The sequence below is a fragment of the Salvia miltiorrhiza genome, chromosome 4 (assembly GCF_028751815.1).
Source record: "Salvia miltiorrhiza cultivar Shanhuang (shh) chromosome 4, IMPLAD_Smil_shh, whole genome shotgun sequence".
In the NCBI taxonomy this organism is placed as follows: domain Eukaryota; kingdom Viridiplantae; phylum Streptophyta; class Magnoliopsida; order Lamiales; family Lamiaceae; genus Salvia; species Salvia miltiorrhiza.
The window spans coordinates 48,836,241-48,859,877 of record NC_080390.1 but is presented as its reverse complement, the minus strand read 5'-3'; the positions used below and the strand labels follow the sequence as shown (position 1 = coordinate 48,859,877).

Below are 23,637 nucleotides of genomic sequence, written 5' to 3'. Positions count from 1 at the left end.
TTAGCTAATCTCTTGGCCAGAATTTTAGCGACAACTTTATAAACACATCCAATCAAAGAGATTATATACATCCAATCTAAGAAAACCTTGCAATCTTAAAATTATATACAACCTCTGGTTCAATTCATTTATTTGAGGGTCGCCTTTTCTATTGGATTAGTTATAAACTTCATGTAATATAAAAATTATGAATCATTTGAATCTAATATAAAAATATTTATACTTTCATAGTCTTAGATTCGAAGCTCATAAGGACACAATTACAATGCATTTATAAAATCATGAAAGTGCAAATATTATACTCCCCCCGTCCCTGAAATAAGTTCATCTTTTTCCTTTTTGGGACGTCCCCCAAATAAGTTTCTCTTTCTTTCTTTCCATTTTTGGACAACTACCCCACCACTAATAATACTTTATTTATTCTTACTTTTCACTTTTTCACCACTCTCAATACTAATTATAACACATTTTCACATTTTCATCACTTCCAATACTAATTACTCCATAACATATTTTTCTCCACTATCAATACACTTTATCACTTTTCCTTAAAACCCGTGCCGTCCCCAAAGAGGAACTTATTTTGGGGACGGAGGGAGTACTTTATACATTAAGTACAATTATTTTATTGATTAAATACAAAGTTCATTTTTTATATAGATTTATACATTTTTTTTTATACAATATCATCTCTTGTTGTATATTACGATCTTTATCCACCAAAAATATACTCCCTCCGTCCCATTATTGAAGACACACTTTCCTTATTGGGATGTCCCAATAATAAAGACACACTTCCAAATAAGGAAATAATTAGGGCTTAAGATACTTGCACTTTAATTATGGTATAAATTAGTACAAACCCTAATCTCCCTAATTTCTCTTCATTCCCAGCCGCCCACCTCCTTCCCCTTCTCGGCGGAGTCGCCGCCGGCGAGCCACTACCACAGCCGATCACCCCTCGTCGTCGCCTTCTGGAATCGTCGAGCACCTCTCGCCACGACCACCGTCCTTCCGATAAACACCCTTCGCCATCGCCCTTCCTCTGTCACCCAGATCCACCAAACCACCACAACGCAGTTCCGTCTTCTCTTACCTCTCGCCACGACCATCGTTCTTCCTCTGGAACTGCCGCAATTTCCAACCTCAGATCTCCACTACCGCAACCGCCACCCTCCTCTCCAACCTCAGATCTTCCCTGCCGCAAATGCCGCCCACCTCTCCAACCTCAGATCTCCACTGCCGCAACCGCCACCCACTGCCGCAACCGCCACCCTCCTCTCCAACCTCAGATCTTCCCTGCCGCAAATGCCGCCCATCTCTCCAACCTCAGATCTCCACTGCCGCAACCACCTCCCTCCTCTCCAACCCCAGATCTCCACCGCTGCAACCGTCATTTCCAGTGGCGCCGCCTAAAAACCCCTAGCACCAATTTTCAGAAATCGTCCCAAAAATCGTCCTATCTCCACCACCATCTCCAGATTTTTTAGGTTCGATTTTTGAGATGAGAAGGGAAGAAGAAGGAATTTTCTTGGTTCGATTTCTGAGATGAGATGAGAAGGGAAGAAGAGAGAAGTTTATAGGTTTAATTTCTGGGAAAAGCGGTGGTCGGCGTTAGTGGAGACGGCGGTGGTCGGCGGCGATTCCGCCGAGGAGCTTTGAAGGAGAAGCAGAGAGAGAAAGAGTTGAATAATTAGATAGGAATTAAATAAGTTTAATTAAACACACTACATCACTTTAATTCTCTAATCTACCTCACCTTAATCTCCGTGCCCAAATGAAGTGTGTCTTCATTATTGGGACGGAGGGAGTACTACTTTGAGTTCGGCACGAGTTTTAATAAAATGATTGATAGATTTTAGTGGATAAAAGGTCTCACCATATAGAATTGAATGGTTATGGTTGATTAAGTGATTATATACAAATGAGTAATTGTAGTTAAATGAGAAAGTATAATCTATGTCCACAAAAAAATTGATGTACTCTTTATGAAATATTAAATCAGATGATGTTGTACATTTTTAGTGGACCGAGCCACCGAGTACTATATTTGTGCATTGTTCTTACAGAATAATTCGTTCCGAACTAATTTGATCATAACAATTGCTTCATAAATAATTGTCATAAAATAGTACATTAATCTCTGAAAAATAACGCAATCCTCTAGTACTTGAGATGAATTATTTTCCTTGAAAATAAATTAACAAATTAATTGCCAACCCCCTATATTCTAGGTTTACACATGTAGAACCCCAAAAAATCGCATTCACCCTCTTGTGATCAAAACTCATGATTACAAAACACAAATTAAGTAGAAGAAACAATTCAACAAGCATCAATACTAGGAGTTTTATGTCTGGTCGATACATAAACAAAAACGAAGGAAAACAGGAAGTGGCCTAAAAGTGCGACCTAGCAATTCAAAACCAAAAGCACTATGTAGAATTCAAGCCACATGCACTTTCACATAGATCAATAGTACTTTGGGCAAAGGAATACACGGCGATTTCCTACTTCTTACGCAAAAGGAAGAGAAAAGGACGTAGATGGTGTGGAACGACGAGAGGTGGACATATATCTTCACCTCAAGCTGATCACAATATCGAGCAGGCTTTTTGAGCCTTTCCCTTCTTTTTCTTTTGCTTGGGTGGCTGGAGAACAACTTTAATGGCAGCATCAAAAACTGCTTTCACATTCTGTTTTGAAAAAGAATGCAACAAAACAGGTTCACTTTCATATCTTGACATCGTGATGAAAGTGATTTTAGTAAAAGCTCTCTGAAAGTAGGCAACTAATAGCAACGTACCTCTTGTGTTTTTGAACTACATTCAACATAAGACGGAGACGCAATCAATTTCCTCAGCTCCTCTCCCTGTAAGTTTAGATTGACAACAATAAAATCTACAGCAATAGAGCCTAGCCATCACAGAAACCAGCAATACATACTAGAAAGAAAAAAAAAAAGAAGGCTGACATAAGCATAACCCAAGCCACAGAGTTTCACCTGTGCATTGGTGATTGGTACAGAGCCTGGATGATTTTCAAAGAACTGCTTATCATCCCGAAGATCTGAATCCATCACAAGTCGTGAACAAACAACAAATAAGACCTTTGTTGAATGAATTATGCTATACATTAAAGAAGAATAGAAATGATCATCTAGAAAGAAATGCCAGAATTATACAATCACAACAAACAAGGTAGACAGATGTGAGCAGCTTGAATGAATAAAGTCCAGCAGGGGACCAAACTAAGGGTAAGTTCTTATTACTATCACATAAACAGTTTCTAAAAGCAAGAAAGGACGGTGATTTCAAACGCTTGTGATTTCACCTAAAATTTTATTAGCAACGGTTTTAGCTTATCGTAAGTATCACGGGCTAAAATATGGGGGAACATTCACTTAAATATTTTTTATCCCACATAGCGGTGCATGATAATTACAAACTGGAAGTTTGTAGTTATAAAAACTAAACAAAAGAGTCTCCTCTCACTCTTGGGTCATGCATACTATTCCAACAGAATGGCTAGTGTTTTGTACAAAAGCATGGCAGTCTGGCAGAGAACTTGAAGCTGACAAGATATATCTGTCATGCTTCTAAGAAAACCAATCATAATATTCTCAATTTCAACAAACACAATAGCAGAAGCATCTTTAACAAACAACAGACTGGTTCATGCACTTTGAAATTTGATATCTTACCAAGTTTTGTGCCAACAAGAACTATAGGGACACCAGGAGCGTAATGCTTCAATTCGGGAATCCACTGAATTAGAAATGCACCAGAGACCCCAACAAGAAAAGGACAATTAACATAAAGATATTGTTGCAAATAAGAGTGGACAGCATAAAAGAAAAAAGGATTAATAGAAATATTGTACGGGCAATCAAATCCATACCTTCTTGGAAACATTTTCGTAGCTTGCCTTGCTGATAAGAGAAAATGCCAGAATGAAAACATCAGCTCCACGATAACTCAAAGGCCTTAATCTGTTATAGTCCTCTTGCCCTGTTGCACAGAATAATAACCTTAGGGTCATATGTTAGAACTATAAGAAGAAACACAAAACTAAATTCATTTATACAATTGTAGGTGTAATCATCTTCGGAAGTACAGTGAATATATTTCTATTAATTACCAGCAGTATCCCACAGGCCTAGGTTAACAGTGGCTCCATTGACGACAACATTGGCACTGAAATTATCAAACACAGTAGGCACATAATCCTGTGCCATACAAAAAACAAACAAAAATGTTAAAAACATATGATGGGTCATATTTCAGATAATAAAGAATATAGCTTCATATCAGATGCAAATCAACACCAGAGCAATTAGCTTCTAGGACCATTACGGCATAATTGTTTCAAATAAATCAGAAAATAAATGCTGGGGCTGGCCAAGTAACAAGAGGAAATTACCCTGAGATCTACAACATAATTGTTTCGATAAGTAGCACCAATTTTATGGTTCACTCGACAAGGGGACAAGATCCAGATGAACAGAAAAATATAGAATCAGTTCTCTAATTATTAGCAAAAAGATGGTAATATATCAATGTGCTTGTCTATCTTTAAGTGAAAAATCACCTATTCAATAAGGAAAATCCCATGTCAAGTAACTATTCTCTGTCTCGACTCTCAATATGATTCTCACAACTATGAAATAAAAAGTCAAAATCGATAAAACAGTACTAGTTTTCCCAAAATCTTCCGACTTCGGAGAAAGAGCAATCCCCATATCACCAGTAACGATATGGAAACATAAGGTGCCTCTATGCATATTTGTGTCTTTTCATTGAATAACGCCAGAAAATTTCATCAATTATCCTAATCCAAGTTCATAATCATCACAAAAGCACAACGGGAACCATACTTTCTATTTCCCATTTCATCTATTCCACAAGAATACATATAACACCAAAAAAGGGGGACATTTCAAATCCTGTGAATAGTTGAAACACAAAGATCATTTAGGAAAAATATGCAGACCGTGGGGAAGGTATTGCTGGTATAGGAAATCAAGAGGCATGTCTTTCCAACCGCACCATCACCCACCGTCACACACTTGATGAATCTTGAAGCGCTCATTCTTTCGGAATCTAACTATCCCCGCTTCCTCGCTCTCTCTCTCACTCTCACTCTCCCTCTAGGCAATGTGCAATGACCGACTATACCTAATTACCAGAAATGCACAATACACACGTAAAAAGAGCAGAAACAGTTTCCGGGTTTCCCATTGTTCCTCCCCTTGAAAGATGGGACAAGTAGACAATCAGCCAATTCGAACCCTAACTCTTGGGGCAGCATGTACGGAAGAAGAATGTGGTTGGAAAGGTAAATGGGGGATCACAATCTAGAGAGAGAAAGAAGAATAATATGGTTAATTGATCAGAGAAAATTGGTGTGATAAGAAAATGGGTGGCCATCACGCATAATACCTTATTTAGCCGGGAAATACTGCCGTTGAACCGCTCCCCCTCCCCACCGTTTTTCTCGCTGCTCTCTTTGGGTCCCAATTTCCAACATTGTTTTAAAAACTTTCCACTTCTTCAAATTTACTTCTTGCTCCACGTTTTTTGGGCTTATTTCTAATTTAATACTCTGTTTGCAGTTTAGATCTAAGTTTAGGAATTTTTAGTGAGAATTTGTTATGAAAAACTATGTCCATTCATCAAACATCTTTATATTTTATTTTTTCCTTTCCTCCGCAAAACATATTTCAACCCGTGATGTTTGTTTTATCATCTCGCTGTCTTTTGGTTTATTTAATATACGTATATTTTTATATAAAATTCAACTGCACAATACAAGCTTATGCGGTACGCTGTGCACGCTTCTCAATACCACCCGCGTTTCTTTTTTTACCCTTTTTAATTTAATTTGATAACCCGCGCTTTTTAAAACCGAAGCCACTCCCCAAAATTGCCTCTACCCGTTTTCTAGGGTTTAAAAAATCTTACTGCTAATTTGTAAAAATTGCCAAACTGCAGTTCCAAAACTGGCCTTCGATGGGGAAGGGGAAACGGAATTCAACCATTGTCATTTCATCATCCGATGATGATCAAGTTAAAGATAAAAACTTATCGTCGAAAACTGATGTCAGATTCTCGAGATCAGCTCCAACTAGGAAAAACCCTAAAAGGGCTAAGAAGGTTTCCGTCTCCAGGTCTTATTCATCGCCATTTCACAACTCTAGCGTCATTGATTTCGATGAGGTACGTTCTGGCATCTGTTGCAATTTCATTTACCTTTATATTGGATTACGGGTGTTTTCTTTCAATTTGAAAAAATTACTGGCTTAACGATTTTGTTTTTAATTCACAGCCCTGGCATTTCTTTTGCGTTGTAGATTCTGGGTAATTTTGTTGAGCTAAATTTCTATTAGTGGAGGGCTAAGTATTCAGCAATGCTGGATTTCAAATATAACATTAACCGGTGCATTATAAATTTTAGCATTGGCTAGTTTATGCAGGCTATGTTAAGACTCGAAGAATATAAATGGGATTCTACTTATTCACTGTGTTACCCTATGGTCGCTCCTTTCTTGGTCCATTCTCATTGGCCGACTGATACATTGTTTCACAACGAACTAAGAAGACCATGGAAAAGCATCCTAAACTGAGTCATGGTCTTGATTAGTGGCTGACAGTGAGACTGAGAGAACTGCAATTGTAGTAATAAGATATTTTCTTGCACCTTTGTAACTAGGCAAATGCATCTTGAGATATTCCTGTGAGCTTACATATTTTGAAGCATGAAATTCATAGATTTGTCAATCAAAATTGAGGCAGTAGCCACTTGAGCTGTTGGGTCTCTTACTGGCCTGAGAGAGCATGAAGCTTACCACCAAAGTGCTGCATGATTACATTCTTGGCCTCATTCTGGGTTTTGGTTAGTCACAGTCACACAATAATGCATAGTTTTCCTGTTATTTTGGAAATAGATGGATTAGTTGGAAAATAGATCCTACTCAAGAATGATATTTTATTGTGACTATTGAAGTCATTTGTCATTTGATGATGCGTATCAGTTGACCTGGATGAAGTAAAGTTGAAGATAGTGTGAACCATGTTTTCTAATTAGATAACCACTTAGGTTCAATTAGTCTAGAAAATAGCAACAGTCAAGGTTTAAAATATTTGGCAACCCATCTTATGTGTAAGGACATCAAGTTGTTCTACGTTTTATTCAGTTTCTTTATTCTTATTGATGAAGAGGGAATTAAATATATGATAATTCTTATGAAACATATATAAGCTTCTCTTTTTGGAAAAGGTATCCTGTTTCTAGTGAGTAAGAAAGATTGCTTAAAACCAGTGCATTGGTTACTAGACCTAGTAAAAGTTACTTTGAATCTCATTCTAATTCAATAATCAAGAATTCTTAGTTGATGTGCTTTAGAGAAAGAGAACTAGAACAGACCGTCAATCCTGGTGAATGTCCCCATCAATGAAAAGGTCAGTTTAGGAAATTAGAGAATATTTGGTTATGGTCATATTCTCGTGGATGATTTGTTTCTGAGAAACAATATCATCCCTATAGCTCTGTAACCTGTCAAATGCTGGTGAATGTAGGCTCAGGCTGTTGAGAAAAGTAAGCCTTGAAAATAATACAATGTGATAAAAGATCTGAAAAGTTCCGATAATTACTTTTTCTCTTGGTTAATATTGAAATCCTACATAATTTCTCATGCTATTACTGAATTCAGGTCAAACAGATTTGTGAGGAATTTGATCAAGGGTTCCCTCAGTTCAAGGTAACATCTGGTATGCTATTATTATGATTTTATTTATTAGATTGCATTTTCTCACTATTTATATTGAGGTTGCCTTTCCTATTTTTATGAAGAGTATATAGGATTACTCTTTGTGATTAATGGTCCTTCCTTTGTTATTACTAATATACTCATATATTATTTGCTATCATGACCATGCTGTTGTAGGTCCTCATTGTTCATTTTGTGTTTATTTTTTAGTACTCTATGAATATTTCCCCTTTATCTCTATATCCTTATTTGCTTGTTGTATGAGAGCACTGAATCTTGATTTATCTGCAGTTGCTATAAATTTTTTATTTTGAACTTTGAAGTATTGAATACAGGTCACTTCCTTCTTTGAAATAGGCTGGTTTGTCTACATTCATTTGATGGATGTGTAATTTTACTTGCTGTCGCTCTGATCTTTGGTAAATACATGGTATTGCATAGGTTCCAGTGGTAACAAGGATCTGTGGGTTGAAAAGTATACGCCTAGTTGCTTAGCGGAGCTGGCCGTTCATAAGAAGAAGGTGCAAACCACTTTACGATTACTTTTTCCTAACTTATTCACGCCTAAGTTATGTAATGTGCATGGTTTTTTCTTGGTTGGCAGGTTGAAGAAGTTAAATCATGGTTTGAGGAGAAATTCAAAAATAGTGCGGTATCTCTTCTAACATAACCATTGAGAACATATTTTCTTCTGTCTTCTTAAAAGTAACAGGCATTCTTTCTTACTATGCGCAGGATAATTCATGCAGTAATGTGATCCTCATCTCTGGGCAAGCGGGAGTTGGAAAATCTGTAAGCATTATTGTTGTGACCTAGTTCTGACAAGTATTTGCATTATCATTATGCAATGTGGAACAATATACATTGTCTTTGTTAAGAGAATGTTTTGGTTGTTTCAATAATGCTTATTCATCAATGACATAATATTGTAGGCTACCATCTATGCTGTTGCATGTCATCTTGGAATGGAAGTGTATGAATGGAGAACACCTACCCCCACGATATGGCAGGAACATGTGCATAATTCTGGTTCAGGTACTCTCACTGTCTATATCCAGTCTCCATATGTACCATCCGAGCTGTAAATATTAAGCACCTGAGCATGGATAGTTGTACTGCTAGATTTTAAACGTGTAGCTGTGTAGGTATGTTTTGGAAACAGTAATGTTAGCCTCATAAATGTTTGAGATATACAACATATAGGAACTGAGGGCCTGCGGCTTACATCATGTGAAAGTTAGAACCGGGTGCAACCCAAATTTGTCCTTAACTAATTTCATTTTATCTGGGGAAAATCCCAGAGAATTAACCTCCTTTCTTTCTTGGTGTTTTGAAGACAAAAGTAAAATACATGACTAATTGCCCCTTGGACCTATAATGATTTAGGTTAATAGTTTGAAATGAGATGTAAGATTATCCGTGCTTCTCCTTTGTTGCCTTCCTTGTCCAAGAAAATATGGGAAAATGGGAAAGAAACATGTTATAATAGTGGTATAAATTTGTATTTTTTTTATGAGTAGGTTGACCCAGATAGTTCAGCATTGCACTGAGTGTTGTTAAAGTTCTTGAATACAATTTAAAGTTGCTGCACTTTTATTAAGCATCAATCTATAAGGTAGGATTGTGATTTAGCAGGAGACTGATTGGTTGCATCTCTCAATCTCTCTCTCACTTTGCATTTCTTTAGTTTTTCACGTTAATATATGCAGTATGCTTTATTGAATCAGATACTTCACATCCATCTGTTGTTACATATGATAAGGTCCAAAATTGACATTTGATAATGTTTTATTCAATTTTATTTCTGATATAGGGATTCAGTATATGTCAAAGTTGGATGAATTTGAAAGTTTTGTTGAAAGGATACGGAAGTATGGATTAGTTTCTTCATCCTTAACCAGAGTATCTCCTGCATCAGTTGTACTGTTAATTGATGATCTCCCTATGGTGAATGGAAAGGTCTCCTATGGAAGACTTCAGAGGTGCTTGTATCTTCTTCTGCAATCTGTCCGTCTTCCAACAGCCATATTGATCAATGACTATGGCCGATCTGAATCTTCAGAACAAAATGGCCGGTATTGGGAAGAGCTCCAGTTATCTCTTCAAAATGCAGGGGCTTATAAGGTTGTGTTTCTCAGCTTGTCATATCAAAGAGCTACTACTTGTGTTTTGCTGATGTTATTGCATCCACTCAATCTCTCAGGTGATGCTTAATCCAATCACTGTAAATTCCATCAAAAGAGTACTTACAAGAATTTGCAGATCGGAAAGACTCAAAGTGAATGATGAGCATATCGATGTTATAGCAAAAGCCAGTGGAGGAGATATAAGAAATGCTATTACATCTTTGCAGTACTTCTCATTGAAACCACATCCCATGGATTATTTATCTGTTCCGAATTCGGTCACAACTTATCCAGAAAAAAAACAGATTGAGACTGGCTGTTTTGATGATGGAGTTCTGCCATTTGGGAAAGATGCAACTCTGTCACTATTTCATGCACTGGGAAAATTTTTGCACAACAAGAGGGAGACTGGAAGTGTAGTTCCACCAGGTATATCAATGCAATTGGCTTGTGTATATCATATGCTTCAAGTGTTGAAGACTGATGGAGATATATGGAAATGCAAATTAATGCGTGTGAGCTAAAACTTCATAGTGGAGTTTGACCATCACCATCATGGTGTGAGCTAGACCCACCTTCCCTAAGTATCTTAAAACACAAAAATACTAGGATACATGAACTTGTTTCTTTTGTAGATGAGTCAAAATCTTGAAAAGAAAATCCTTCAACAGCCATTTTTAGATGTAAGAAAATAGACAAATTTAGAAATTTGTGGCTGCTGTACTGACTTTTTTACATCGTTTTGTAGATACAGATGCAATTCTTTTAAAGGAGAAATTTACCAGGTGTCAGATCAAAATGGATGATCCAGAGCTGGTGCTTTGTCAAGCACATGGGCAGGCGCGGCTTGTTACTGATTTTCTCCATGAGAATGGTAATCCATGCTGTATGCTATCTCCTTCTTTAAAATAGTACTCCCTCCGTCCAAAAAAAAATTGCCACATTGTGGACAACACGGGTTTTAATAAAATGTGAGTGAAGTTGTTGGTGGAATAAGGGTTCCACTTTAAATGTGAGTGGAGTTGTGTGAGTCCTATTACTATAAATGGAAGTGGCAAATTTTTTGTGGACGGACCAAAAAGGAAACTGTATGCAACTTTTTCGTGGATGGAGGGAGTAGTTCCTTTTCCATTTGAAAATTTTAGTAATGTCTTAAATCATGTGTGAGGATATGTTATATACTTCAAGGCCCAATTGTTTCTATATTTACCCTGTGATATCAAATCTGTGTTATTTTCCAGATTACACTTATGTAATTTTCTATGTGAGAGTTAGACTATCCAAAGACTTGTAAACTAGAGTGAGCTGGACTATTGGTGATTTTATTTTTGTTTGATGATTGTAATCACAGTTTTAGATTTTGTGAATGAGGAGGCAATTGAGGATGCATGGGTTGTAGGAGCATATTTAAGCGACACTGACTTGCTTCTCACCCCATCCATTGGAGGTTTAAGTAAAACCTGGGAAGCTGAGAACCTCTTACAATCTGCCGCTGCTTCAGTTGCTGTTCGTGGAGTTTTGTTTGGGAATACCAGTCCCCTATCTTCTCGGTATAGTTCCTGAGAAATGTGTTCTTTGTTATTTGGTGAACAAGATGCTAATGGCGGTCATTCTATTTCTGGCTATGCAGGTGGCATGCAATTCGCCGTCCTGTGCTCTGGCAGGTTGATCAATCTCTGAAGCACAATAAGGTATGTTAGCTAAGGACATAATAATGGTGACATCTATATCATTGTCAAAATGATATCTTTGAATTTGATCTTTAGACATTTCTACTAGCTCTTGTGCTCGGAAATGAGATAACCAACTTCCCATTAAATTATTAGATTTTCAAATGTATATACTAGGTTCCTTTGTTATCAGATAATTGCTTATGGAAAGAACCAGTCCGATGTTTACTCATAGTTGTGTGTGTGTGTTTTTTTCCCCACATCCATTCAGTATGTTTCTCAGAGTATCAACCTAAACATCCTTCATCTTGTGTCATCAACCTTTTTTATGCCGCGATGATCTGTTGACTTGTAGTGTTTAGGAAAAAATGTACTTACACCTTTGGTTTATATCTAATCCATACCGTTTTTCATCTCTCGTTAATGCATTTGCAGAGTCAAATACTGAGTCAAAGAGTTGATGCTCCTATCAGTGCAAGTTTGTACAGCCATTCTACTTTAGCAACTGAATATAATCCTGCACTCAAATGGCTTGGACATAGAGTTGCAGCAGATGCTGAAGTCCTAAATGAAGTTAACTTTGCTGAAGATTACTGCTGCGATATGAGCTTAGATGATGAGGTTGACGATGATGAAATAGAAGAGTGGTAGCGTTCGATGCTTTACCGCCGCCAGCTTTCTGTTTTTGTTAATATGTAAATGATGTATGTATATATCAGGTCTACTTTAGGAAATTTCTTCATCGTTTTTTGACGAAATATTACTTACGACATTCGTAGTGAGGAATTGTTAACTGCTCCATGATATCTGCATTGTTTGGTCATTTAATCTTATGGCGTTTAATAGGACAAGAGGTGTATTGTTACTTTTTTTCGTGTTAATCTGTTTTTTCAATTGTTTAACAAATAATTTCCATGAACATTCCATTTATTTGTTCTATTACTGCAACTACATGCCATGCTTATTGAGTAATTCTCTGTCCTCATAAAATGTTTTAATTTGTTATTTTTGTTTGTTCTCATAAAGTGTATCCAATTTATTTTAGGTAAATTTTTCACTTATAATAAAGTGAGATTTTTACTTCATTCACAACACATTCAACTACTTTATTAAAATCCATGCCATTTAAAAATAGACACTACTTCCTCCGTCTCACGAATCTTGTGTCATTTCTTTTCGATACGAAAATTAAGAAAATGGAGTAGTATTTAGTGTGTAAAGTGTGGTAGGTGAAAAAGTGAAAATGTGAATAAAGGAAATTTTTTTTGCCATATAAGAAAATAACTCAAGATTCATGGGACGGCCGAAAAAGAAAAGTGACTCAAGATTTGTGGGATGAAGAGAGTACTTTTTATAAGGACAGTATTAAATTATTGAATCAGTGAAATAGTAAATATAAACATTACATGAGAGAGTGAAATTGGGTCTCTGTTTTTGAATAGTTGCCAAAGTTGGCTTGGGATACTAAACACAAGGTTACTGACTGTTTCTGGTTATATATATAATACATGCAATGTATCTTCGTGTTTCTTGGACGATGGATAGTCAGACTGGAAAATTCTTCAACATTTTTTAATTTTTTTTTCTTATTATGCTTTATTTTATTTTATAAGTTTAGGTCGTTGATAATAATTGCTAATGAATTTGCATGTTTGCTTCGTCAGCTGTTTTTGACTCATTAAATTTGGTAGTATTTGACCATTTTACCTAAATTTTGGTTGAATTGACATTATAGAAAAACATCGACAGATTGAATTTTTAGGCTATTATTTGCATATTAATAAACCAGAAAATGTTAATGTGTCCGTAGTTGAGTTTATATATTCTTTTGAAGAGGATAATTTCCTATCTTTCCTGCACTTCTTTATGGGCTGAACAGAAATTATGGGTTTGCTGTTTCTTTCTTCAAGAGAAATAAAGCAATAACATGTGCTGTGAACTCACAATTTGAAGTTCAACATACCATCCCTTGACCTTGAGACGACCACAAATTAGATTGAGAAAAGGCTTATATAAAAATAATCCAAATTCTTGTGACAATTTGGCCATTTGATTTTTAAACTTATTACTTTAATTTTGATATGAATTTTGAATAAATATGCAACAAATTAAAGGCCCGATTTATAATTTATAATTCATATTTGCTTATTTATTTTGTTTTCTTTGCCATGGTTTTTTTTAATTAACCTTAGTTGGTTATAAGTTAATTAGTTTTATTTATTGGACATTTAATATAAATAGGGCTTTGTTTATCATTATCAAACGTTTTGGTTTTAATAAGAAAATTAGGGTTTTTTCTCTTGTCACCATGTTCTTTTCGTATACAACGACAAATCAGCGGATTAATGCTTTAATTATATACGCTTCCCTGCATCAGTGTATATCAATCTAAATCATAAACTAGATGTCTACTTTATTGATTTCTTCTGTTTTGATTCCTTTTCTACCTTCAAGACTTCAACTTTTTAAATTTCACTTTCAAAACCATATATATTATTCTTACGTTTTGCCTTCTTTTTCATAAATCCCAACAGAACACCTAATAAAACACAAAATATAATTGAGTTCCAAAATCTAAACATATTAAACTTGAGAAAATAAGAAATATCAACATAATTAAATATACATTAATGCAACTCATCAAAAGCATGCATTGGAATTTAGAACAGATAGAAGAATGTTGTGAGAATTAGTGTATATTTATAATCACACACTTTGAAATTCTATGACACTTGTTAACAGACAAAAGCATAATGTTGCCGCAAATTTGGATGAAGAATTTTTTATTACAAGAAATCTGAATCCCTAGATTCGGGAGAGAATTAACAAAAATAAGAGATGCTCGATTCTTTTCTTTTCTTGTGTTGATCTATTATTCCATGACTTTGTTGATTGCAAAAACAATTTAAGAAGGGAGTCATACAAAATCTTGATATTGATTGATTTAAGTTGAATTGAGCAATGGCAGATGGTAAAGAGATGGAGAGGGCGCGGAGGGATCTAAGAGCCCTCATCTCTTCCAAGAATTGTGCCCCCATCATGCTTCGCTTGGCGTAACTACACTATTCAATCAATTTTTTATTCAAATTTATATTACAAGTAGCTAAAATCAAGTTATATATGGTTGTAGGTGGCACGATGCAGGCACATATGATGCAAAAACAAAGACTGGAGGACCCAATGGTTCAATCAGGAACCAAGCTGAGCTCAATCATGCAGCCAATACTGGTCTCAAAATTGCCATTGATCTTTGTGGTAGGACTAGGACTAGGACTAGGGCCTCGTTTTACATTACTTATGAATTATAGATTAATTTCCATTCTTGATTTTGACAACAGAAGAAGTAAAAGCTAAACACCCGCGAGTTTCATATGCAGATCTTTACCAGGTATATATATACTTATAAATGGAACAAGTATGATGAAATTGGTAATGACAGGCATTGTGTTGTGTGTTTTGAGCTTGCTGGCGTGGTTGCTGTTGAGGTAACTGGAGGCCCTACCATCGACTTTGATGGAGGCCGAAAGGTGCACTGAATTCTTATCATCATTTTCCCCTGAAATTCTTCCATTTGAAAGAGTAGGTTTGTTTTGGCAGGATTCTATGGCCTCCCCGGAAGAAGGCCGCCTTCCCGACGCCAAACAAGGTTATATGAAATGGAAGAAAACTTATTTGTTGATACTCCAAAAGTAGCAGGAAAACTCATGTCTCTCATATTTATAGGTGCTTCTCACCTAAGGAATGTTTTCAATCGAATGGGTCTATCCGACCAAGATATTGTAGCACTATCTGGGGGCCATACACTGGTACTTTTTACATCTCAAATTTCTCAATCTTGGATGGAATGGACCCATCAAATGCTTTGTTATAACAGGGAAGAGCACATGCTGAGAGATCTGGATTCCAAGGCCCTTGGACCCGCGATCCTCTCAAATTTGACAATTCTTACTTCCTGTAAGAATCAAGATAATACTCCACTCCTTTATTCCAAATGCCAATCAACTTCTCTAAATTGGATCATCAACAGGGAGCTTCTTAGAGGCGATTCTACAGGCCTGCTTAAACTACCCACTGATAAGGTTCTCGTGGAGGATCCACAATTCAGGAAATTTGTGACCCTCTATGCTGAGGTACCAACACTTGTTCAATTTGACACTACTCATTCTTATTATTACTATTTATTATCCATTGATGCATGGCAGGATGAAGAAGCATTCTTCCGGGACTATGCTGCGTCGCACAAAAGGCTCTCCGAGCTGGGATTCAGTCCACCATCGTCTTTAAGATTAGCCATGAAGAAGACGATGATCGCGGCTGTTGTTGCTGTCACGGTGGTGTTTCTGAGTTACTTGTATGAAATAAACAAAACAGAGTTGTCTAAATGATCAGTAATGTCATATTTGTTCCATGTAAATACATTTCACAACAAATTGAAATTCAATAAACAGAATTTCATGTTAACTTGATGCCTAGGAAGAGTGTAGGAGAAAAAAGTGTGGAATTTTTATGGATTCAATACTTCCTTCCAACATATCTACCACCTTAGACATGGGTGGAATGCACCACAAACATTTTCCTCTCGTCTCTTCCATCATCAAACCATCTCCTACATTTTATCTGGAAACTAATCTTCAGCCATTTCAAGAAGCATCATTCCATACAGAATGTTCTCAACAACACTTGTGGTCCCCATCACAGACGACAGTCAGGGAAGTAATATGATGAATATTGATTGATAGTTACCATTTTTAAAATGAGCAGAATGCTACAATCCACGTTGTTTAATCATGGGGAAAGTTTTATTTCTGAAAAAAAAAACTAAAAACCTAAATAAATTTCAAAAACTGAAGATCATAGCAACTTCTTCCCTACAAACCACTGATATAAATATACAGAATTGCAGTTAGGAAAAGCGGTAAAACTACAAGCTGCTCGCATCTAATCAATACAAAATTTTACAATTTAAAACAAATGCCGTTTTATTTTGACAAGATCAGATCAAATATGATTGAGGTAAGTTACTAAATCAGCACACAGAAATGGTGTTACTAACATTACCTTCCCAGGTGAGTGAGGAACTCAGGTTGCACAAAACCTGATGTCTTCTAACATGTCACCAGATCAACCCTTTTCTTCTCCGGAATCTGTCGACACGATCTGTGCTCATTCTAGATTTTTCAGGCTTGCTCGTCTTCTTGGACTTGTCAAGCCGGCTATCCAAACTATTTCTAGAAATTTCTGGAACATCTGGTTGCAAATCAAATGTCTCTGTGCCGCTGCTTTCACCAGCTGTAAGCTTACTGTCTGAATTTAGCAATGTCGTTACCGCACCATTCACAGCTGGTTTTGATCTCCCAAGAGCCAGAACAAACTTTTTTAAATGTTTGATGAACTCAGGGTATAGTTCAAGATTGCAGTGTCCACCTCCATTTATCCATAAAGGTTCATATTTTACCTTGCAAAGCTCCCAAAGCTGCTTCCCATGGGAGCAATCGACAACTTCATCAGAAGTACCCTATTATCCGAACCAATATTTAGCAACATTCTCCCCAATGCAAATGAAAACTAAAATCACCTTAAACTATTGGCATTTCAAGTCCAGTAAATATCTCAGACGAAACAATTAATGCACAAATTCCCCCATCATCATGTCACCAGTAAAAATAATGTTAAACCAAGGCAAATACCCCACGTGGCAGAACAGTCAATTAGGTTCTGCCATAAATTTCAGTGTAAAGTAGAAGTTAATTATGCAAGCGTATAACTTACTCTGACCATGTAAGTTATATGTCAACGAAATGTGCTAATTGTATGGGTTGATGGACTTCCTCAAGCTATATATTTAACAAAACTGCTCTTGCTGCATTATACGTCTTGTCTTCCCCTCAGTCTGTTAAGTCATCAGGTATTTCATGATTTAGAATTTACATACTCAGTCATTCTGGATTCTTTGGCCCACACTCAATCTGATTGAAATGAGCTACGAATGAAATCATGTAAAATCAATAGTATGCCAAGTAAATTGACCCTCACTAAGTATGGCTTGAGGAATTATTCACTACAGCAGAGAGATAAGAACTTATGCGAATTCTACTACTAGCATCACATTACTGATAGTTCACCTACAAGATAAATAATTCAACTACCCAATTGAGCACGGCAAACTAAGCTAGCAAATTGTCCAACTTTGGACTTGGAACATTGATAATCTTTTCTCTTGCTCAAAACATATTTGAAAAGTGACATTTGTTGGATAATTTATATGCTAGCTTAACATTTGCTAAAAGACACGAGCCATACAACATCATAACCATACTGAAGGCTAAATATGATGCCAAATCAATTAAGAATACACGACTAGTGTTTTAGTAGTTTCCTCATACCTCAAATAAGATAACTTTCACGACATCAGGTTCTCATGAGTCCTGGATAGATTATCAATTTATCACTTTGCCACTACAGCTAAAAGATAAAAAAAGTCGAGAGGGAGAAAACTAATTCCTCAAGGCAAGGATTCTGCTTCAAGATCGTAGTTGTTTATATATTTAAAGACAGAATAATGAGCTTCCCCTACTTTTTACTTTTTGTTTATTCAGGTTTGTCAAGTAGTTGATGCATTGATCGTGTTCCTAGAAATATTTTATATTTAAGGCACTTGCCTCTAATTGGCAAATACCATATTGCCTATGCCCTTTTTGTTCAGGAAAAACCTTGGAAAATTGCTTGATGTATGGTATACAATTTCTTGAAGATGTTTAAGCAACCAATAGCAGCATCTCTAGTTCATCTGACCAGTCCACGCACATCTACTTTCCCAAAACATCTACAAGTCCAGTTCTAGCTCTGCAGGTTCAGATTTCCTCATTTTTTTTTTTTTTAATTTCATCTTTCCTGAAACTCAATTTCTAGTTCCTCTTTTCTTCTATAATTCTCAGTTTTACTTCTTTTTCCTTCATTAGGTTGTTTATTTTCTCAATTCTTTCTGCCTTCAGTTTTTCATATTTACTGCTTCTCTCGTTCCCTAATCTTCTATTCTTCTTCTTTCTTTTGTTTATCTCTCAAGTCCTACCCTGATCCCACTTCAGCCAATTTGAATTTTTATAAATTCACTTGAAAGAATTAATGCTACTCTTGGACTCTCTTCTGAGGGAGAATAACAGCCTAAGTTATTAGTTACACATGCAAACCAGAAGTCACAAGCATGCCCTTGTCCCACATAAAAGTTGTGCAGGATACATAAAGTTTTATGAGGAAAGGAGCCTACAAGGTTCTCGTTTCTGGTCCTAGATAAGAACCTTGATATGATTCAGATAAGAATACTGTATCAATATCTACTCTTGATGTTTCAACCGACACTAATAGGAAGTAACCCATAGACATGAACAATATTAAATAAGTGCTAGTCGATGCATCACAATTACAAACTACACACAATACTAGGGAGGTGGGGTTATCAATAACCAACAACGAACAAGCAATTTCTTACTATCAATAAACACGTTTTAATAGATCAAATAATTATGTGCAAGAATGTACAAGAAACAGGGATAAAGGCAGAAACAAACAAAAAAGCAACTTACATGAATAACAAGAACTGGACATTCTATTGAGCCAATTTTGTCAATATTCTGTAGTTAAGAAAGAAATAACGAGTGTTAATGGTAGAAATGTCCAATTATCAATATAAGGAAAGAGGCAATGGACCCTAAGATCAATAACTACCTTGTAAATATCAAACCAATATGTCCGCTTTACAGGGTACAATACCCTTAAACCAGATAATATTGGGCTATGTAAAACAACACCTCTCAAGTTTGGGGATCGTGATGCAAGATCGATAGTGGGACCACTACCAACAGACTGCCCATAGAGTATTAATTGTTCGTCTTTAACCCCATACTTCTCCTTCAGGCATTTATATACAGCATCAATGTCTGTGTATGTGTTACACTCAGATGGCTGTTTCACAGAAAACAAAGGGTTGTGTCATATCATGACAAGAGCTAGTGGCATAAGCACTTAGAGGGAAATTCAGAATTGCTGATAAAGATATTCAGATAAACTTTATTATTTAGAATGCTTAGTTAGATCAAAGAATGAACAGTCTTTTGCAGAATGTTGTATTTACTCAACCAACTCTTTTACCCAAGTCCTTAGTTATTGCTCCCACTGGTGCTTAATCTTTTTCTTAAAAAGAACAGTTTACACGCATAAAAGATAAAACCCCAGTACAGGTACAAAGAAAGTCAGTTGCCCCATGAACCTTCCAAGTATACTAGGACAACACAAATACCAAGAAAACTATCTAACAAAATTTTGAGCACATCTAATACATTATTACTTGTATAAATCCAGAAATTGCTATCCCCTGTGAAATGGTAACCACTTAAAGCCCTTGATGACATGACTAAGTTGGCAATAAATATGGAGCATATCGATAAATAGTAGTTATACTCCCTAATCTGAACCACAGTAAATATACTGAAACAAAAACAGCTAAAACACTAATCTAAGCTGCCTTGCGCATAGAAAGTGTCACACATCCAGCCGAGATGTCAATTTCAATCCTGAAAAAAGGTAAGCTGATGCTTGTGCATAGAGCTGCTGAACAATGCGTAAAATTAACTGAAACACAATAATCACAACTAATAATTGACATCCTCATCGAAACTCTGATAGCATATACATACCAATTTTCTTGTCTCTAGATTATTGAAATTATGAGGTGGCGATTGCCAGGTAAAAGGGCATAGCAATTGATGAGATGTGATTTTTGGGGAAAAAAGGGAATCTATTGCCAGTTTTCATTTCCAAGTTGAATCCATATTCAGAAAATAGATAGAGGAGGGGCAAAGACAATACGCAATTGAACATCTTGGAACCATGAAATTTTCACAAAAACTTTTCTGCGGCAGTATAATTAAGGACTACAATTCAAATTTGACCTTCTACGAGGATGCATCTGGGTTCTTATGAGTGCGGTTACATTTCTGAACTACAAGTCCATCTAACACCTCGTCGCTTACTATATACACTATAGGCAAGAACGAACAACCATATCAATGGACACAATCTTCCTCGATATATTTCATCAATGTAGTTCTATTTGCAGACATCCATTCTAAATTACTTTTTGTAACTTGTATACTGCTGACTATGAAACAAGGATTAAATTGGTCACTGTTATCATCACAGTCAAGCAAATGGTATTGCAGACATTTTGCAGCTCATTGCTTAGGAGAAGCATATCTAGCAGAATGACAAATGAAAAATGTCATATTATTTTATCATTATATATAACCTTCCTAAATTCTCGAGAAAAACTGATTCCAAAAGGATTAAGCAATTGTACTAGCAAGCAATCTGACGGTCCCACTAACTATAGCCTACTACGTCAGAAAAATGTGTTGCTGTTCAAAGTAGGCAGCTACCTTTCCGGACGATTGTCCATAACCTGAGTAGTCGTACCTGCAAAAAAGAGAATAAGCAAGTAAGAAAAGTAACCATGATTCCCCTATTAACACTTATTGATAACTAATTATAAGAACCGAGATGGAAGTAACGACTACACTGTGCAATGCTTTTTTCAGAACCTGCTTAAGTTATTTCTGAATGAAAATTTTCAAATATTTGTTCATAAGACTATTATATTTAATTATAGATGTTTACCCTAACATATGCTTATCCTAAGTATTCAGTCATCGAGATACTTTTTGAAACCTGTCCAGGCTTAAACAGTGCACTCAAAGTTGATTCCGCCACCTGCAACTTAACGGTCCCGTCCACTCATTCCAACTAGTTTGACAAGGAAATCAGCTCGACAGGTATACTCTTAAGTATTGAAACGTAACTTGCAAGAGCTTACGGTCAGTGAAATGATAAACATCACCTCAAATCTCTTCCTTATTTTTCACCTCTCCAAGTCTATAATCGTTACCTGAACTAATACTACCAAAAAGTAATTAATTAATGTAAAAAAATCAAAAGTTACCCCATCAGATTGATGCGTAGCCGGAGGGTAATCTCGACGAACAGCTCATACATCTGACCTAAATCGGCGGCGTTACCGTGGGAATAGAGCATCGTAGCGGTGGCCTTGGGGTGGCTGATGTACACAGCTACCACATCGTTCCCCCGGCGCGTCCTCAGCTTCAAGACGTCGACGCCTTCCCTCTGCGGAACCTCCGGTATGCAAAGAGCTCCGCCGCGCGACTCGTCGGCCACCACCGTGTACGAAGGCGGATTCGGCGGGAAGAAGGCGAACTTAGCCGCGATCGATGACGTCACCCCGCCCATACCTTTTTTTTTCTCCTCAAACTATTCCCCTTTCTGTGGCGGCTGAGTGAATTTAGTTGCACAGTTCATAAATAAAGCTCAGGACTTTTTCTCTAGCAACTTCCGCAGTCGTATTGAGATCTCCTTTCGGAGAATGAAACCGGGAAGAGGCGGCCGGCGCGGGGAGGTGGCGCGTGTGGAAGAGGGCCGAGTAAAGGAAAAAAGTAAGCAGAATTTTCAAAGGAGTGCGGCGTTAGTAGTTTTATGGGGACTCGGGATTTTCGAACGTTGGAGTAAAATTACACTAGATTGAAATTGAAATTCAAGTAGTATTAAATTAAAGTCTTTTGATAGTAAAATTGTGAAATCTATATATCTATCTACAATAACAATATGTATTCCGTAGAATAAAATGTCACTTTTATAAGTAAACATGAAAAGAGAGGTAAAAGGACAAAGTAAAGCGACTAGCCTATTCCATAATAGGTAATATAATTTCTTTTTTTTGAGGAAAAATAGGTAATATAATTTTAAAATAAATTTTATCAAATTACTCCTCCGAAAAGAGGAAGAATTACTTTTGACAGAGAGGAAATGTCAGAAATACTTTCCCAAAATAATTACTCTACTTTGTACACAAATACCAAATTTTTATAAAATTTTCAGTTATAACTTCCCTCATTTTTTCCAATGACAGTAAATGGTAAAGATGACGCAGACGGTGGATGTCTGCATGAATAAAAAAAGATACTGGGGTGCCGATGTTTAAGTATAAACTAGATAGTCCATTCGTGCGATGCACGACGAATATCGAAATTAAATGACATGCATAAATAATAAAAAAAGTATTAAATAAAATTAAAATATAAACAAATGACATACATGTTTTAATAATAAAATAACTTAAAATAATTCACATCAATTACTCAATAAAATCTTAAATTTGAAACGAATATTTTCAACTTTGTATAAAGTATAATGATAAATAAATTAAAATTATTTGATAATGAAAATTGGCATTACACATTATTATTATTATTATTATTATTATTATTATTATTATTATTATTATTATTATAGAGTATTAATCGTCATAATAAATAAATTAATATATTCATACACAAATATAAATAAAAAGTTGTAAAATGTTAATGCAGAGAGAAAAAATAAAATAATTTTAATTTTAATTTTTTCATAATTTATTCATTTTAAAGTCATTTTTTATGATTTTTTTTATACCATATTAAAGATCTTTTCACGAACATAAATTTATTAAGTATTTTTTCATGAATTAAATTGATGATGTTTAGAAAAGAAAATTAAAGAAAAAAAGAGATAGAAAAATAGTGAAAAAAAATTAGTGAAAGAAGAGAGAGAAAAATGGAGGGGAGAAACTCCGCTTTTATATATTATATAGATGACATTATTAGTGTGCAATTAAGTATAAAATTTATAAATTTTTAGTAGTGTAATTTTAGTTTTATGCTCAAACAAATACATACTAAATCGTGATTGCAAAAAGAAAATGATTACATAGCAGAAGCACAAAAATAAGTTAGAATTGCAAGATGGATATTAAATCGTAAATTTCTTTTATCATTTCCCAAAGAAAATATCAATACAAATTACGTGTAGAAACGCACTTGCACAACAGAATTAAAAAGAAAAAAAAAAACCCGTATTAATGGTTTTCTAACAAAAAATAGTTGTGAATGTGTCTTAATTTGACGGCGACATCTATTGAATGAGAATATAAAATTTTTGAAACTGTGGTGCTTAAAAATCTAGACAATAACAC

General features: G+C 35.7%; 4 protein-coding genes across 11 annotated transcripts; 2 read left to right on the top strand and 2 right to left on the bottom strand.

Moving 5' to 3' along the window:
• Positions 1 to 2,307: 2,307 nt before the first annotated feature.
• On the bottom strand, positions 2,308 to 5,582 carry LOC131020104 (rac-like GTP-binding protein RHO1). The gene is made up of 8 exons (XM_057948774.1): positions 5,442 to 5,582; positions 4,993 to 5,356; positions 4,141 to 4,228; positions 3,901 to 4,010; positions 3,704 to 3,767; positions 3,005 to 3,069; positions 2,807 to 2,872; positions 2,308 to 2,696 (listed from the first exon to the last, which is right to left on the bottom strand). Exons 2-8 carry the CDS (start codon positions 5,089 to 5,091, stop codon positions 2,595 to 2,597), a joined length of 594 nt encoding a protein of 197 aa, XP_057804757.1. The 5' UTR covers positions 5,092 to 5,356; positions 5,442 to 5,582; the 3' UTR covers positions 2,308 to 2,594.
• Positions 5,583 to 5,663: 81 nt separating this feature from the next.
• Positions 5,664 to 12,431, top strand: LOC131020101 (cell cycle checkpoint protein RAD17-like). Of its 4 annotated transcripts, none has more exons than XM_057948765.1 (13): positions 5,664 to 5,822; positions 5,994 to 6,218; positions 7,712 to 7,769; positions 8,210 to 8,289; positions 8,373 to 8,420; positions 8,504 to 8,560; positions 8,701 to 8,803; positions 9,582 to 9,892; positions 9,972 to 10,323; positions 10,643 to 10,768; positions 11,246 to 11,444; positions 11,525 to 11,585; positions 12,012 to 12,431. In XM_057948765.1, exons 1-13 carry the CDS (start codon positions 5,664 to 5,666, stop codon positions 12,213 to 12,215), a joined length of 1,983 nt encoding a protein of 660 aa, XP_057804748.1. In that variant the 3' UTR covers positions 12,216 to 12,431. The 4 variants fall into 4 exon arrangements, with proteins under 4 accessions (XP_057804748.1, XP_057804747.1, XP_057804749.1 ...); XM_057948764.1 differs by having other exon boundaries at positions 12,000 to 12,431; XM_057948766.1 differs by having other exon boundaries at positions 5,819 to 6,218; positions 12,000 to 12,431.
• Positions 12,432 to 14,459: 2,028 nt separating this feature from the next.
• On the top strand, positions 14,460 to 16,022 carry LOC131020103 (L-ascorbate peroxidase 3-like). Of its 4 annotated transcripts, none has more exons than XM_057948773.1 (9): positions 14,460 to 14,617; positions 14,695 to 14,819; positions 14,906 to 14,952; positions 15,026 to 15,049; positions 15,162 to 15,210; positions 15,288 to 15,370; positions 15,439 to 15,518; positions 15,592 to 15,694; positions 15,767 to 16,022. In XM_057948773.1, the coding sequence occupies exons 1-9, from the start codon at positions 14,526 to 14,528 to the stop codon at positions 15,947 to 15,949; spliced, it is 786 nt and encodes a 261-aa protein (XP_057804756.1). In that variant the 5' UTR covers positions 14,460 to 14,525; the 3' UTR covers positions 15,950 to 16,022. The 4 variants fall into 4 exon arrangements, with proteins under 4 accessions (XP_057804756.1, XP_057804753.1, XP_057804754.1 ...); XM_057948770.1 differs by having other exon boundaries at positions 15,026 to 15,091; XM_057948771.1 differs by having other exon boundaries at positions 14,903 to 14,952.
• A 387-nt stretch (positions 16,023 to 16,409) lies between these two features.
• On the bottom strand, positions 16,410 to 22,227 carry LOC131020102 (uncharacterized). Of its 2 annotated transcripts, XR_009100609.1 has the most exons (6): positions 21,556 to 22,203; positions 20,996 to 21,032; positions 19,287 to 19,523; positions 19,145 to 19,192; positions 17,334 to 17,454; positions 16,969 to 17,079 (listed from the first exon to the last, which is right to left on the bottom strand). XR_009100609.1 is itself a non-coding variant. In XM_057948768.1 (5 exons), the coding sequence occupies exons 1-5, from the start codon at positions 21,858 to 21,860 to the stop codon at positions 16,678 to 16,680; spliced, it is 1,029 nt and encodes a 342-aa protein (XP_057804751.1). In that variant the 5' UTR covers positions 21,861 to 22,227; the 3' UTR covers positions 16,410 to 16,677. The 2 variants fall into 2 exon arrangements, 1 of the variants encoding a protein (XP_057804751.1); XM_057948768.1 differs by lacking the exon at positions 17,334 to 17,454 and having other exon boundaries at positions 16,410 to 17,079; positions 21,556 to 22,227.
• Positions 22,228 to 23,637: the final 1,410 nt, after the last annotated feature.